The sequence below is a fragment of the Narcine bancroftii genome, chromosome 6, assembly GCF_036971445.1.
Source record: "Narcine bancroftii isolate sNarBan1 chromosome 6, sNarBan1.hap1, whole genome shotgun sequence".
In the NCBI taxonomy this organism is placed as follows: Eukaryota; Metazoa; Chordata; class Chondrichthyes; order Torpediniformes; family Narcinidae; genus Narcine; species Narcine bancroftii.
Window position 1 is genome coordinate 43662360 of NC_091474.1, and position 17519 is coordinate 43679878.

Consider the following 17519-nt stretch of genomic DNA (forward strand, 5'->3'; position numbering starts at 1 on the left):
GCCAACAAGTCAAAAAAATAACAACTTGCTTTAATGACAAACAGGTTTGTCTTTTAAAATGATGAACATATAGTCTGCCTCCCACCTGTCTTGAAAAGTTCTGTTTTCTGTCTTTCGTTTGGCCATTTTTCTTAAGGGGTTTATTACATGTGAGTTAGGCGACAGGTCGCAGATGCTAATGAGAGGAGGTGGGGGCGATTAGCAGGCTGACGGGCCGGCACCAATGCATTTGCAAAGCATTCTGAGATTTGTAGTATTAGCTGTGCATGCGCTTTACTGGTGCGGCGGCCAGCTCTAATACATATTTGATATGATCTTACGGGCCAAATATAATTATATCACGGGCCAAATTTGGCCCGCGGGCCTGAGTTTGACATGTGTGATCTAGAGCATTGCTTCTCAACCTTTTTCTTTCCACTCACATCCACTTTTAGTAATCCCTATACCATCAGGGCTCTGTGATTAGTAAGGGATTGCTCAAGGTGATAGGTGGGTGGAAATAAAAAGTTTGAAATTTGTACCGAACTGACTCGTTATGTGCACGGTATCATAACTCCAAAGGAAATGGGCCAATGACAATTTTTCTCAAGCAAAATATTTCAGTAACAATGGAGTCTGGAGCAGTGATTCTCAACTTTCCCTTCTCACTCACATCCCAAATTAAGCAATCCCTTACTAATCATAGAGCATTGATGGCCTAGGGATTACTTAAAGTGGGATGTGAGTGGATCTGTTCGCCCAGCATCAAAGGTCCAAGAGTGACAGAAGAGGTTTACTGTGGATGTTAGGATGTACTTACATATCTATGAAGTGTTATGTAGATTGCACTTAGAGCAGCCAATCCGAATGTTTAAGTTGACTGCTCTCCACTCTCAAGACATCAGAATGTCTTGGTATATTGCAGCAATAAACAGGAGAGAAGGTAGAAATCCACACAAGCTCAAGTTCAAAGTCCAGGTCACATTGACCCAGTGGTGGGAAGCTTGAGATTACCTTTTGTATCTGGCTCATCCTCCAACTCCAAACCAGGCTTCTCGTCTTCAAATCGGAGCTTCTCCAAGATGGCACTCCTGCTACTGATGTCCTCGCTGTGTTTATCGTTTAACCTGGCAGGGGGAAAAAAAAACAATGCTACTCATACTGCAGTTGGATTACTGTAAAAATGGAGATATTGCTCACTTACAAGGCGATGGAGCTTAACTTTATTCGATTGTCATCTGCTGAAAGATTGGTCAAACCAGGTGACCTTGGGTTGGAAACTGTGAGAGGAGGTTGCCCTGAAGCATCTCATCAAGGCTTCCCCTCCAACCTGTGACATCCACCATTCAGAAGGTTAGGGGTACATTGGAACACTTCCACACCCCCTTTCATGTCCTGTTTGAAATATTCCCATTCCCTGACTGGATCCATGCAAAAATCACCAGAAATACCTGCCCCTCAGAATGATTGGAATACTTTCATTTCACAGCAATATGAAGGGTGGTGGGTGCATGGAATGGGTTGCCAGAGGTGTTTGAGGCAGGATCTATTGCAATGTTTAAGGAAAAAAATGGACAGATAAATGAGGGAAATGGGCCAAATGCTGGCAGATGCGACATTTTGGTCAGTGTGTGAAATTGAGTGAAAGGGCCTGTTTACTGTATGACTATGACTATGACTGGCCAGTTTTGTCCCCTCCATGGTCAGTGAGGGATGGAGAATAACACTGGACGAGCTAGTAATGCCCAAGCCTCAGTCCTAAATAGAAACAATCAACAGCCTGGCTGACCTTCACAACCAGCTTGTTGGATATCTGTCCATCAAAAGCAAGGAATGTTCACCAGCTGATTTGTTTTCAAGTCCAGGCCCAGTTAACTGTCCTTAAAATTGGCTAAGCAAGTCTCTTCGTTGTACTTCATTGACGAAGGGTTTTAAAAAGCAGCTTCTCACTGCCACAAGGAGAGTAGGAATGGGTTGTACACATTGGCATTCTGGTGGTCCCCAGACCTCACATACATGATAACAGGCACATTCGCCTCTCACGGGTCAGACTGCCAGTGATAGAAAGCAAGGGATAAGATCTCCTCTGGTGGAGTCGCATCTTGCAATAAATGGTCATAGGAGGCCAATCATCCCAGTTGTAGCACATCGATAGTTGAGCATGGTTCCAGTTTGTCACAGAATACTGGGTACAGTGAGAAGGGCTCTTCTGTAATTAGACCATCAGGTTATCCCTTTCATCACATACAGTTATATATAGAGAACAGCACAGAAACAGGCCCTTTGGTCCACTAAGTCTGTGCCGAACATAATAACCAAATTAAAATTCTGCTCATACTTATCCCTCCATTCCCTGCTTGCTTGTCTGTTTATCTAGAAGCCTATTAAACACCACAATTGTATCTGCTTCCACCACTACCATGGCAGCCTATCTAGGCACCTACCGGTCTATGCCCCACACATCTCCCTTTAGCCCTACATGCCCTCTACTATTTGACATTTTAACCCTGGGAAGGAAATTCTGACTGTCCACCCTAGGGGTCATCAGATTGGAGGCCTGTGACTAGTGGTTTCCCTCAGGGATTGTTACTGGGACCATTGTTGCTAGTCATCAGTAGCGCCCTAGGGTTCCCAATAAAATCGCTCCTCCCGTGTTTAAAAAAACATCCAAAAACTGCCACACGCATCCCTGTAAATTACTCACACGTTGCGATAATGTATTAGAAGTCTGCGTTACCGACCTGCCATTCCGTTCTCCACTGGAAGGTGCAGGGGGTGGCCAACACTGGTTACGACAACCCCGCCTGCCCCTCTGGCCTCCGGCATCTCATCGGGCTGCTTGTCGGTGCCAGTGACTCAAAACAGGATCAATGAGTAAAATGGCCGTCTTCTCTACCCATAATCCTCCATGCAGTTGGAATCACTCTGCATTTCCCTGGCTGGTGCTGGCAGAACTGTTCCAGTTGTGTGTAGGATTATAGGTAGGGAAGACGGCCATTTTTCCCATTGAGCTGCTGGTGCCGACGAGCGGCCCTGAAGTGGCCCAATGAGATGCCAGCCTGGAGTGGTCCTCCGGGGCACTCAAGCCAGCCCCGGAAACCCAGCATTGCACCCCTGGGATGGAGATTCATTATTGAGCTAGTGATTCAGCTATTGGGCAGGTCAGGTGAGGACAATTACGCCCTTGTTCTCTGCCCCACCTGCCGTACCCTAGATATGCCTGTATTTGTCATCTTCATTAATGATCTAAATGACAATGTGGTTCAATAGATTAGTAAGTTTACAGATGACACTAAGATTGGAGGCATTGTGGACAGCAAAGGTTTTCAAAGCTTGAAAGAGGATTTGGACAAGCTGGTAAAGTGGCCTGAAAAATGGCAGATGGAATTTAATGCAGACAAGTGTGAGGTGTTGCATTTTGGAAGGACAAACCAAGGACATATATGGTGAATGGTAGGGTACTGGGGAATGTGGTAGAACAGAGGGATCTAGGAATATCTGAAAGTGGCATCACAGGTGAATAGGGTTGTAAAGAGAGCTTTTGGTATATTGGCCTTCATAAATCAAACTACTGAGTACAGGAGTTGGGATGTTATGTTAAAGTTGTGCAAGACATTGGTGAGGCCAATTTTGGAGTATTTTGTGCAGTTTTGATCACCTAGCTACAGAAAGGATATCAATAAGATAGAGAGAGGGCAGCGATTTTCTAGGATGTTGCCTGGACTTCAGGAACTGAGTTACAGGAAAAGGTTAAACAGGTATGGACTTTATTCCCTGGAGTGTAGAAGAATGAGAGGAGATTTGATAGAGGTGTTCAAAATTATGAGAGGAATAGACAGGGTAGACAGGCTTTTTCCATTGAGGGTGAGATTCAAACAAGAGGACATGGGTTAAGGGTGAAAGGCAAAAGTTTAGCAGGAACTTCACTCAGAGAGTGGTGGGGGTGTGGAACGAGCTTCCAACTGAAGTGGTAGATGCAGGCTTGATTTTAACATTCAAGGGAAACTTGGACAGGTACATACATGGGAGAGATATGGAGGGCTATGGGCTGGGTGCAGGTCAGTAGGACTAGGCAAGAAAAAGTGGTTCAGCACAGACTAGAGAGACCAAAGTGGCCCTTTTCTGTGCTGTAATTGTTCTATGATGTCTCTCCCAATTTTATAAACTTCCATCAAGACTCCCCTAAGCCTCCAAAACCCCAAAGTAAACAATCCAAGTTTGTCCAAATATTCCCCATAGCTCACACCCTCTAATCCAGGCAACATCCTGATTAATCCCTTCTGCGCTGTTTCAAAAGCCTCCACATCCTTCCTGTAATAGGATGACCAGAACTGCACACAATGCTCCAACCAAAGTTTTATACAGCTGCCATATCTTCAGCAGTTTTATCAAACTCCTAGTCTCCATACTGAGAGACAGAAGCCTAGCAGACCATTCTTGCACAGTATCTCAGTACCATAACTGGTATTTCACCTTTCCTGCACTAACCCACGTCCCTCGATTCCCTAAAGATCCAAAGTTCAACCAACTGAGGAGCGACCTGTGAGTAGCATCCAACTCTGCATCTCCTTGGGGGACGGAACATACCAGTTGGCACCATCTGAGCCTAGGCTGCTGTGCATGTCACAGCTGGACTATAGAGTGCCAGATAACGTGATCTCCAACAAGAGGCCATCAAGCATCTTCCCCCAATAGCCAATGGCGGGAAACTCCATGGTTAGCAAAATGGCTTGTCTCCGCTCACCAGAAATGTGATTAGACCTTCCACACAAATCTTCTGGCAAGGCAGTGACTGGCTCAGCTCCCAACTCCCCAGAGCCTTTCCACAATCTTTCAGGCATGTTGGGAGTGCAATGGAAATATTCCCAATGAACAGAAAGGCACAATGTCAGCCAAGTGTGAAAGTGTGCCCTGGGGTCAGTGTTAGGTGAGCCAAAGGACCTGTTCCTGTGATGATGAAGCAGCCAATTTAATTAGAATCCTACCAATCTCCTGGAGGCATTCACCCTCTCCATGAAGCATCCAACCCCTCTGTCATGAGTGAAGGCATGATGGAGTACAGTATTTACAAACAGTCTTGGAGTGACCCAGCAGGGCTTTCTGCCAGCACTTTCCGATTCCCCAACATTTATCACCTCCATCATGTGGCGGTTTGGAGCAGCAGCTCATCACTGCCTTCTCCAGGGACTTTCAGGTGAGCAACACCTCTCTGGCAAGAGCAACATGACAAGCAAGATCCCATGGTGTAATTTTTAAACATTTGCAAAGAGAATCATTGCATGTAGAACAAGAGAGGGAAGACTTCTGATAAATTTGCTTTGCTTACTTTTGCCTGGTGGTTACGAACAGCCCACTTTTTCCTGACGGTTCAGATTGTACATTTATACATCTGATAATCAGATGTATAATTGTCACACGCATCTCCAGATGCTGGTCAACGTCGGGCAGTGGACTATCAAATGTACATACGGGAGGGCAGGTGGGGCTTTGGATTTTGCGTCGGATCCGAAAGTGACCCTTTCCTTTTCACTTCGAGGGACCATTAGCTGAGCCTCTTCAAAGACGTCTCTTGTCTAAGACCTGCACGCAGCATCGTCTTACATTGACACAGGTGAGGAACCACCAACATTGTTCTTTTAGAACTTGGCCAAAGGCCTCTCACAAAATAGAAATTATGGCATTTCAGGGATAAAACCATGAAAGTATTAACTTGGTTATTGTGGTGAACACACAGCTAACTCCACTGAAGGAAGGTGGAGAGGGTGGGTTGCTGGAACTCACCTCTTGCTCAGCTTTCTTGCTTCAGTTGCGATGCTGCAAAATAAAAAGGAGCTCATGAACATTTAAACCCAAGTCATGGCGTTTGTTGTAAACTGTGATCAGGGTCTTTGGAGGTGAGGGGCATCAGCTTCACCATTCATGCTGATGTGCCTTCCTGTGGCAATGATATTGAGAGATTTCAGCAACTTCAATACTGACTGGGATTGAGTGCACAAATGGCTGTCATTATTTAAGAACTGTTTTTTTAAATAATTTTTTAATTTTTCACACTGTGAACCATATCAACCAAAATATATACAAACGTTTCTCATTAAATATACACAGTGGCATTTTCTCCCCTTTTTCCCCCTTTCCTTCCCTCCCCTCTTCCCACCCCCCTCCAAAACTCATAAATATTCAACATATACAATACAATAAAACCATAAAACAATATCTTCACACAAAGGAAAATAAACAAGAAAAATGTGTCATCTATTTGTTACACACTGAATCAAGTTGTTTTGTCTTCTTATCATTTTACGGGATGGAAGTCCGAGGCAAGCTTTCTCTGTTATGTTCCATGTATGGTTCCCAAATTTGTTCAAACGTGACTTTATTTTTTTAAATTATATGATATTTTTTCCAATGGAATACATTTATTCATTTCCATCTACCATTGCTGTATTCTCAGGCTCTCTTCCATTTTCCAAGTTGACATTATACATTTTTTTGCTACTGCTAAGGCTATCATAATGAATCTTTTTTGCGCTTTATCCAATTTGAGGCCTAATTCTTTATTTCTTATGTTACTTAAAAGAAAGATCTCTGGATTTTTTGGTATGTTATTTTTTGTGATTTTATTTAATATCTGATTTAGATCTTCCCAAAACATTTTCACTTTCTTACATGCCCAAATAGCATGCACTGTTGTTCCCATTTCCTTCTTACAGTAAAAACATCTATCTGATAATGTTGGATCCCATTCTTTTAACTTTTGAGGAGTGATATATAACCTGTGTAACCAATTATACTGTATCATATGTAACCTTGTGTTTATTATATTCTTCATAGTTCCGGATCATAACTTTTCTCATGTTTCATTTTTTAATCTTTAAATCCTTTTCCCACTTTTGTTTAGGTTTATAGTTTATTTCATAATTTTCCTTACCTTGCAGCTTAATGTACATGTTCATTATAAATCTTTTAATTATCATTGTGTCTGTAATCACATATTCAAAGCTGCTTCCTTCTGGTAATCTCAATCTGTTTCCCAATTTATCCTTTAAATAAGCTTTCAGTTGATGATATACAAATATTGTACCATGAGCTATTCCATATTTGTATTTCAACTGTTCAAAATGTTAACAAATTATTTCCCAAAAAAACAATTTTCTATTCTTTTGATTCCTTTTCTCTCCCATTCTCTAAAGGAAAGGTTATCTATTGTAAAGGGGATTAGTGGATTTTCCGTCAATAATAATTTTGGTATTTGGTAATTCATTTTTTTTCCTTTCTCTGTGGATCTTCTTCCATGTATTAAGTAAATGATGGCTTTTATATTGCACCAGCTTTTCATCCCACTTATAAAGTATATGTTCCGGTACCTTCTCCCCTATTTTATCCAGTTCTATCTTAATCCAGTCTGGTTTTTCCCTTGTCTGGTAAAAATCTGATAAATACCTTAATTGTCCGACTCTATAATAATTTCTAAAGTTTGCTAACTGCAAACCACCTTGGTTATACCTCTCTGTTAATTTATCCACTACCCTCGGTTTCCTCCCTTTCCACAAGAATTTCCTTATTATTCTCTTTAGTTCATTAAAGAATTTTTCTGTTAAGGGAATTGGTAACGTTTGAAATGAGTATTGTATCCTTGGGAAGACATTCATTTTAATGCAGTTTATCCTCCCTATCAATGTTAGCTATAATTTTTTTCCAATGTTCTAAGTCTTCCTGTAATTTCTTTATTAGTGGCTGATTATTTAGTTTGTACAAGTGGCTTAAATTATTATCTAACCTAATACCTAGGTATCTGATTGCTTGAGTTTGCCATTTAAATGGTGATTCTTTTTTAAATTCTGTATAATCCGCATTACTCATTGCCATCACTTCACTTTTATTTGCATTGATCTTGTACCCCGATATTTCTCCATATTCCTTCAATTTCTTATGTAATTCTTTTATTGATATCTTTGATTCTGTTAGGTATATTATGATGACATCTGCAAATAAGCTGATTTTATACTCCTTCTCCTTTATTTTTATCCCTTTTATTTTAATTTCTATTCTTATCAGTTCTGCCAAAGGTTCTATTGCTAAGGCAAACAATGAGGGGGATAATGGACATCCCTGTCTAGTTGACCTACTAAATTTAAATTGGCTTGATATATATCCATTTACTGCTCCCTTCGCCAATGGTCCATTATACAATGGTTTAATCCAATTAATATATTTTTCTGGTAGATTGAACTTCTGTAATACTTTAAATAAGTAGTTCCACTCTACTCTGTCAAAGGCTTTTTCTGCGTCTAAAGCAACAGCTACTGTTGGTTTCTTATTTCTTTGAACTGCATGAATTAGATTAAGTTTACAGACATTGTCCGCTGTTCATCTTTTCTTAATAAATCCAGTTTGATCTTGTTTTACTATTTTTGGTACACAATCAGCCAATCTGTTTGCTAATAATTTCACTATTATCTTATATCTGAATTAAGTAGAGATATTGGTCTATATGATGCTGGTGTTAATGGATCTTTCCCAGTCTTTGGTATTACTGTAATTATTGCTGTCTTACATGAATCAGGCTCACTCCAAGACACAAGAGCAACTTGTCCATGAACTACTCTTTGCAGATGATGCCGCTTTAGTTGCCCATTCAGAGCCAGCTCTCCAGCGCATGACGTCCTGTTTTGCGGAAACTGCCAAAATATTTGGCCTGGAAGTCAGCCTGAAGAAAACTGAGGTCCTCCATCAACCAGCTCCCCACCATGACTACCACATCTCCATTGCACACACAGAACTCAAAACAGTCAACCAGTTTACCTACCTCGGCTGCACCATTTCATCTGATGCAAGGATCGACAAAGAGATAGACAACAGACTCGCCAAGGCAAATAGCGCCTTTGGAAGATTACACAAAAGAGTCTGGAAAAAGCATCACTTGAAGAAACACACAAAGATCAGCGTGTACAGAGCCGTTGTCATATCCACTCTCCTGTTCAGCTCTGAATCATTAGTCCTCTACCGGCATCACCTACGGCTCCTAGAACGCTTCCATCACCACTGTCTCCGCTCCATCCTCAACATTCATTGGAATGACTTCATCACCAACTTCTAAGTACTCGAGCTGACAGAATCCACAAGCATCGAATCCACGCTGCTGAAGACCCAACTGCACTGGGTGGGTCACGTCTCCAGAATGGAGGACCATCGCCTTCCCAAGATCGTGTTATATGGCGAGCTCTCCACTGGCCACTGAGACAGAGGTGCACCAAAGAAGAGGTAAAAGGACTGTTTAAAGAAATCTCTTGGTGTCTGCCACATTGACCACCGCCAGTGGGCTGATATCGCCTCCAACTGTGCATCTTGGCACCTCACAGTTCGGCGGGCAGCAACCTCCTTTGAAGAAGACCGCAGAGCCCATCTCACTGACAAAAGACAAAGGAGGAAAAACCCAACACCTAACCCCAACCAACCAATTTTCCCTTGCAACCGTGCCTGCCTGTCCCTCATCGGACTTGTCAGTCACCAATGAGCCTGCAACAGACGTGGACATAATCCTCCATAAATCTTCGTCCGCGAAGCCAAGCCAAAGAAAGAAACATGAATCTGGCAAGTTTTGTGTTTCTTCTATCTGGTTCATTACTTCCAGGAGAGGAGGAATTAATAACTCTTGAAATGTTTTATAAAATTCTATTGGGAATCCATCTTCTCCTGGTGTTTTATTGTTTGGCAGCTTTTTTAATATATCCTGTACTTCCTCTATTTCAAATGGTTTTATTAGTTTGTTTTGTTCCTCTTGCAATTTCGGCAGTTCAATTTTAGCTAAAAACTCCTATTTTATCATTTTTCCCCTCACTCTCAGTTTGGTATAATTGTTCATAAAATTCCTTAAAATTTTCATTAATCTCTGTTGGGTTATATGTAATTTGTTCGTCCTTTTTCCTTGAGGCCAATACAGTTCTTCTAGCTTGTTCTAAGTTGCAAAGCTAATATTTTGTGTGTTTTTTCTCCCAGTTCATAATACTTTTGCTTTGTTTTCATTATGTTCTTCTCCACCTTATATGTTTGTAATGTTTCGTATTTTATTTTTTTGTCCGCCAATTCTCTCTTTTTTGTTATATCATCCCTTTTTACTAGTTTCTTTTCTGTACTTACTATCTCCCTTTCCAACTGCTCTATTTCCCGATTGTAATCCTTTTTCATCTAAGTTACATAACTTATTACCTGCCCTCTAATGAAGGCTTTCAATGCATCCCATAATATAAATATGTCATTCACTGATTCTGTTTATTTCAAAATATGTTTTAATTTGGTGTTCAATAAACTCTCTAAATTCCTGCCTTTTAAGTAGCATAGAGTTTAACCTCCATCTATATGTTCTTGGTGGGATGTCTTCTAGTCCTATTGCTAATAACAGGGGTGAATGATCAGATAGTAATCTAGCTTTATACTCAGTTTTCCTAACTCTCCCTTGCATATGGGCCGACAACAAAAACATATCAATCCTCGAGTAAGTTTTGTGCCTACTTGAATAATATGAGTATTCCTTCTCTCTTGGGTGCTGCCTCCTCCATATATCCATGTTTCATTTCCTGCATTGATTTAACCATAAATTTGGCTACTTTATTCTTATTACTCGACTTTTGTCCAGTTTTATCCAACATTGGATCCAAATTAACGTTAAAATCCCCTCCTATCAATATATTTCCTTGTGTGTCTGCAATCTTCAGAAAAGTATCCTGCATAAATTTTTGATCCTCTTCATTAGGTGCATATATATTGAGTAAATTCCAAAATTCTGAGTATATCTGACACTTTATCATTACATACCTCCCTGCCGGATCTATTATTTCCTCCTCTATTTTGATTGGTACATTTTTGTTAACTAATATGGCTACACCTCTAGCTTTTGAATTATATGATGCTGCCGCTACGTGTCCTACCCAGTCTATCTTTAATCTGTTATGTTCCACTTCAGTTAGATGTGTTTCCTGCACAAATGCTATATCTATTTTTTCTTTCTTCAGTAAATTTAGTAGCCTCTTTCTTTTAAGTTGGTTAAGTATTCCATTAATGTTTATAGTCATATAGTTCAACGTGGCCATCTTACATCTTGCTTACACCTCTTTTCCACCTCCTCACCACCTTCATTCCCCTTTTTCCCATTTTCATCTCTTAGTTTTCCCTTATTAAACTCAATGTACGACAACACATTTAAAACATAAAATACTCCAACAATTCTTACACCCAATAATATCTTAACCCCAAATGCTCCCCCCTCTCTGAGTTGCCCCTTATCCCTTGCTGGACAACCACAACTCCCCTTTCCATTTGGATTGCGATCTTGCTCGCAAGCGTCAACTGATTTTGCAGTGACGGTTATTCCCTCTCCTCCTCCAGAAAACACTTATTTTTCCCACACAGATAACAAAGCTCTCTTTTTTCCCCTTACTTCCTTCCTTCTCTTTTCCCTCTTTAGTTCTTTACATATCATTGTTTTTACATCTTTATATATATATATATTATATATAGACACACACACACACACACACACACATACACACACACACACACTTTATCGCCGTTCTTCATTCTTATCACACCTCCATCTGTTCTTCTGTCCTGCAAACGTTTTGCGAATTCTAGCGCTTCCTCTGGATCCAAGAACAGTCTATTTTGCTCCCCGGGTATAAATATTTTAAGCACAGCTGGATGTCTTAACATGAATTTGTAACCTTTTTCCCATAAAATCATTCCTCTTCTTTAAGAGTTCAAAACTTATGTCTGGGTTAAAAAAATATTTTTGACCCTTGTATTCCAATGGCTTATTATCTTCTCTCACTTTATTCCTTGCCTGTTCCAGTATGTTTTCTCTTGTATATCTCAAAAATTTTACTAAGATGGATCTTGGTTTTTGATGTGTCTGCGGTTTCGGAGCTAGTGCTCTGTGTGCCCTTTCTATTTCCATTTCTTCCTGCATTTCTGTCGCTCCCAGGACCTTCGGGATCCATCCTTTTATAAATTCCTTCATGTCTCTGCCTTCTTCACCCTCCTTCAGGCCCACTATTTTTTATGTTGTTTCACCTAGTATAATTTTCAAAAGTATCAATTTTCTGAGATAACAACTCTTGTGTCTCTTTATTTTTTTGTCACTTCCAATTTTTCTCTTAAGTCATTTACTTCCATTTCTACAGCTGTTTCCCACACTTCCACATTCTCTACTCTTTTCCCTATTTCTGTTATGACCTGCTCTAAACTTTGCATTTTATCTTCTGCTCTTTTCATTTTCCTTTTAATTGCACTAAATTCTAATGATAAGCATTCTTTTAATGATCTCATTTGTTCTTCAAAAAAGACTATCTATATTCTGTCCATCAGTTTTATCTTCTATTTCTCTGTGAAGATCTTGGTCTTCTTCCTCTTCTCTGTGTCTGTACTTGTGTCTATTCTTCTCTTCTTTGTGTCTGTGTCTCTTTTGTTTTTCCTGATGAGCTGCTTATATCTCTTTGTCAGGCCTCCTCTTGCTGGGCCTCACTGTTGGTCCTCCCCTCCTGGGCTGTCCGTCTGTCGGGCCTCCTGCTATTGATCCTCTTGTTGGTCACCCCTCCATCTTTCTCCCTCGTCTGTTTCCTCACTCCCTCCCCTGCCACCATCCTCATCCTCCAGCTGAGCGCCCTGGTGTCGGGCATCCCTCAGCTGGTTGCGCTGTGGCTGCCCACTCCTCTGCTGAGCACCCCTCCCATTGGTGTCTTCTTTTTCCTTTGATTGTGCACTGCACACTTTTGATTGGCTCCCAGAGCCATTTTTGAAGTCCTCCGGTCGGGAGGTCGCAACTCTACAGGGCAGGCACCAACCTCAGGGATCGGGCGCTCCTCGCCACCACAGCTCCCTGTTCCTTCGTGCAGGTAAGGCCTTCTTCTTTCTTCTCCGGTGACTTTTTTTTTTGAGTTGTTTTTACTTTCTCCTTCTTGGGTGCCATCTTCTTTCTCTTCTCTGTAACTTTATCTTCTATTTCTTATATTTTATTTTTGTTGAGCTTTGTCTTTTCCAAACTTTTTTTCTGGAGAGGGCTGGTTTTACCTGACCAGGCATTATTCTATCACATGACTCCTCATAGGGAGAACTATTTTCAGTCAGTATGCATCAAGGGATGGGGTGGGGGAGACAGAATGGTAATTCTGGATTGAATCTCAGGGGTTGAAACATGGTAGACAGAATGTATGCATCAAGGGATGGAGTGGGGGAGACAGAATGGTAATTCTGGATTGAATCTCAGGGGTTGAAACATGGTAGACTGAAAAAAAGGAGCACATTTGTGAGATAAGGGTCATAATTCAGTTTGATTTTAGTAGTGAGGGAAAAGGACAGAAGTTCTATTTGGGATATGGCCAATTTTACTGAACCGCAAATTGACTTTGCAAAAAGGGGACGAGAAATAACTGGAAGGTAACTCATATTCAGAGCAACGGGATTCCTTCGAGGAGGTTCAGGGTGAATGTGCTCCCACGTGAAGAGAGCGGAGGCCTGCCAGATCCAGATGACCCTGAATGACAAGGTGCACAGAAGGCCAGAATTAATTCATACATAGGAAAGGACCTGGCCCCACTACAATTTGCCCATCACCACAATTGTTCCACAGCAGATGCAATCTCACTGGCTCTCCACTCAGCCCTGGATCATCTGGGCACCAAGTGCCTGGAAGCATATGGAAAGCCTGGAGTGAAGCCAAAGAGGAAAATACAAGCCATGTGAGGAGGTGATGAGATATTGGCAAATAAACCCCAAAGAAGGTCTTATTGGTGGATAAAGAGCAAGAGAAAAACTGAAGAGCAGAGCTTTCAGAGATCATAAAGGTAACTTGTGCGTGGATGCAAAGAATGTGCAGAGGAAGTATCAAATTTAATTAATTATTGAATTTGGCTAAGTCACCAGATCCATGTGGAATAGATCTAACACTGTTGAAAGAAGAAAGGAAGAAAATTGTAGAGACTCAATCCATCTATTCCACTCTTTTCTGGCATCTCCACCCCCCCCCCCACCCACCCCCCGCTTCACCGAGTGAAAGTCCTCCAGCTTTTTTCCTGGTTAAAAAAAATTCTGATAGTCCATCTTACCTGCCATGATTTTATAAACCTCTATCAGGTCTCTCCCCCACCCCCCCCACCCCTGCTTCCTCTAGTAATGAAATGTTTTGAGAGGTTGGTCAAGGCCAGAATTAATTCATACATAGGAAAGGACCTGGCCCCACTACAATTTGCCCATCACCACAATTGTTCCACAGCAGATGCAATCTCACTGGCTCTCCACTCAGCCCTGGATCATCTGGGCAACAAGCAATACGCACATCAGACTCTTCATTAACTCTCATCCCCTCATTACTGGTCAGCAAGCTTCAAAATCTGGGCCTCTGCATCTCCCTCCGCAACTGGATTCTTGACTTCCTCAACAGAAGACCTCAGTCAGTGTGAATTGGCAACATCTCTCTGACAATCAACACAGGCACACTTCAAGGATGTGTGCTTAGCCCACTGCTCTATTCTCATGTCTGTGTGACTAGGCAGAATTCAAATCTCACCTACAAATTAGCTGATGAGATCATGGTTGCCGGCAGAATCGTTAGGCAATGAAGAAGTATACAGGATCAACCAGTAGAGTGGTGTCACAACAACAACCTTGCCCTCAGCATTAGCAAAACTAAGGAATTGATTATGGACTTCAGGAAGAGGACACCAGGAGAACACAAACCTGTCCTCATCGAGGGGTCAGCAGTGGACAAGGTTAAGAACTTCAAATTCCTTGATGCAAACATCTCTGAAGAGCTATCCTAGGGCCATCATGTTGATGAAATCATGAAGAAGAGTTGCCAGTAGCTATATTTCGTTAGGAGTTAGAGGAGATTTGGTACGTCACCAAAGACTCTTGCAAAATTCTACATGTGTACCATGGAGAGCATTCTGACTGGTGTCATCACTGCCTGGTATGAAGGTGCCCGTGCACAGGACAGGAAAAGGCTACAGAGGGTTGTAAACTCGGCAGGTGCCATCATGGACATCTTTAAAAGGCAGTGTCTCAAGAAGGCAGCCCCCATCATCGAGGACCCTCACCACCCAGGCCATGCCCTCTTCTCACTGCTGCCATCAGGAAGGAGGTACAGGAGCCTGAAGGCACACACCTAATGCTACAAAAACTTCTTCCCCTCTACCATCAGAATTCTGAAAGGACAATGAACCTACAGATACTACCTCACTCTTTTCTCTTTTTTTTGTACTAATTATTTATTTCTACACATTTTATTTACGGAACAGTAATTTATAGCAATTTTGCACCTTTTGTGCACAATCCTACTGCTGCAAATTCTTGACAATAAATCGGATTCTGATACAGTTTTTATTTACTGATGCACTTTCACTGTGAAACGGTCTCTTGTTTCACGATTCACATTTTGCTCTGTGTTCATGATTAGGTCCCAGCAGATCAACAAACTTTTCCTGCCTCTTTCCCTTCTTTATCAGATAGGGAGCCCTGACATAGATGCTAGCCTGGACTCTGGTCTCAGCTTGAGCCCATCCCAATTAATTAGCTCTTCCGTCTCAGTCCTAGTGTAACAGTTAAACCCCCTTTCTCCTGCGCTAGTCTTTGAAACTTGCCTTCTCCTCTCGGATCCATCCAAACCCACATCCATCTTTTTGTAGCTCTGCTAACAATTGAAGGTTTATGGCCCTGGATAATACGCTTTGTTTGCTTGTTCCTCCTTGTTCTCCCCGCTTGAATAGTTCCAACGTGGAAGGAAACGGAAACAAAAAGGGTGCAGATGCTGCAGTCTTGAGCAATCAATGAGCCGCTGGAGGCACTCATTGAGTAGGTTGGCTGTTTCAAACTTAGCAAAATGGAGGACGTGCAGAGCAGGGTTGGTGCCAGAACGAGTCTTATAGGGGACATGGGTTGGGGGGGGGGGGGGGGATGCACAATCCAACGCTCCTAAATTCGCTCAGAGCTGGAGAGAGGGGGTGATGAAATCTACCTGCCAAATGAACGTTAACATCCTCCAATATAGCAGACAAAAATCGCTGCTTTATTGTATGAAGTCACTTGCGGGAGTCAAGCTTAGATGCTAGTGATGCTTGATGCACACTAGTGACGCAGGCAGGTCAGCATCAGAAATTTTTTCGGGGTGGGGGGGTGCGCTGCCATCACACTCCTCCCTCACAGCATATGTGCTTGAGAAGAAGCGTGGCCATGCATGTTGAATTTAAAGGCTAAGTGCCTTTTCTGCCCCAAATGGAGGACAAATTAACGTTCAGCTCGAGCTGGCACCAGACGGAGGACAGAGTCCACAAAAGCTGAACTGTCTGGCCTAAAACTGGATGTCTGGCCACCCTATCAGTGAGTCAGGCTGAATGCACAGATTGAAATGATCAGTCAATGTTTTGAGTGAGGACCCTTTATCGAGATAAGAGTAGAGGGGATAAGAAGCAGGGAAGGGGGAAAAGAGATGAGAGTTAAATATCTGGACAGTGGGTTACAAAGAATTTTAAGTGACACTCAAGGAAGATGGGCAAATGTCTTGAAAGAAAGGCTAAGGCAAGCTGAGTGATCCCCAGATCTCACCGGTAACGGAGAGGTAAATGGGTGCAGATGGAGCCAGTAGAAGGGATGGTTTGGTATCATGCTTCCATGTGAAATGTGCTGTGTACAAACCAGGTGTTCAGAGAGATGCATGGAAGAAAACTTGGGGTCCTCTGGAGCGGTCATCTCTCCAAGGACCATGGCATAGCTTAAGGGTACATTTGTTTCTTAGAATGCTGTCCTCTGGAGAAACCTCTCCTTTCCAGCAATCCACAATTTGGGAAGGGACTTGCGAGATGACCTGTGGAGGTGGGGGAAGTCACTCATTATAGACTGTGTCTGGAGTGGAGAAATCCATCAGAGGAAGGGATGGGTTATAGAAGAGATGCATAGCTTGCAGTCCAACTTTAGGCTTAAGAAAGCTCATGTGTCCCCCGAAGCAAGCAGATTGAAGCCTTCACTCGTTGAACCCTGGGACCAGTGACTGCCTCAATCTCTACATCCCAAGCTAGTGACTGGCTTACACGTGGTATTTCCCCAGCCAGTGACTGCCTTAACCCTGCTACCTGGAACCAGTGTCCGCCTTAACCCTAGTACCCCAAGTCACTGGACTCTGCACAACAGTAGCTCGTTACACTGGACCTTCCCAACAACTGCGTTCAGAGTCTCAAGGGGAAAGGGACCGATGGAATTACTCTGCTGGGGGCTGGAATGGGCTCAGTGGGGTGAGCAGGGCCTTCTTCGCTGCTATAGTCAAGTTAGGTCAAGTCAAGTTTATGGTCATCAGATTGTACAGAAACAGTGTTTTTTGCCTTTGCTACAAAAACATGCAGACACACAACCAAACACACATACAGACAAATAAATAAATAAATATTGCCTTGAACAATTGAGAGTCTCAGATGATTAGTGTGAGAAGTTCCTATGTTTTCTAGAGCAAATATCCAAGCCAGCCTTGTTGTGGACTGCATGACTTTACTCTCAATCACTGT

General features: G+C 42.2%; 1 protein-coding gene across 1 annotated transcript in view; it reads right to left on the reverse strand.

The window, feature by feature from the left end:
* Positions 1-17519, reverse strand: part of LOC138737294 (piezo-type mechanosensitive ion channel component 2-like) — a 150460-nt gene that overhangs the window by 94194 nt on the left and 38747 nt on the right. The window contains exons 18-25 of the mRNA XM_069888047.1: positions 13376-13504; positions 12597-12796; positions 5894-5957; positions 5761-5793; positions 4633-4926; positions 3264-3346; positions 2904-3093; positions 963-1106 (exon numbers count right to left, since the gene is read on the reverse strand). Of these exons, the coding sequence (XP_069744148.1) occupies positions 963-1106; positions 2904-3093; positions 3264-3346; positions 4633-4926; positions 5761-5793; positions 5894-5957; positions 12597-12796; positions 13376-13504 (1137 nt within the window). The remainder of the gene's footprint in view (positions 1-962; positions 1107-2903; positions 3094-3263; positions 3347-4632; positions 4927-5760; positions 5794-5893; positions 5958-12596; positions 12797-13375; positions 13505-17519) is intronic.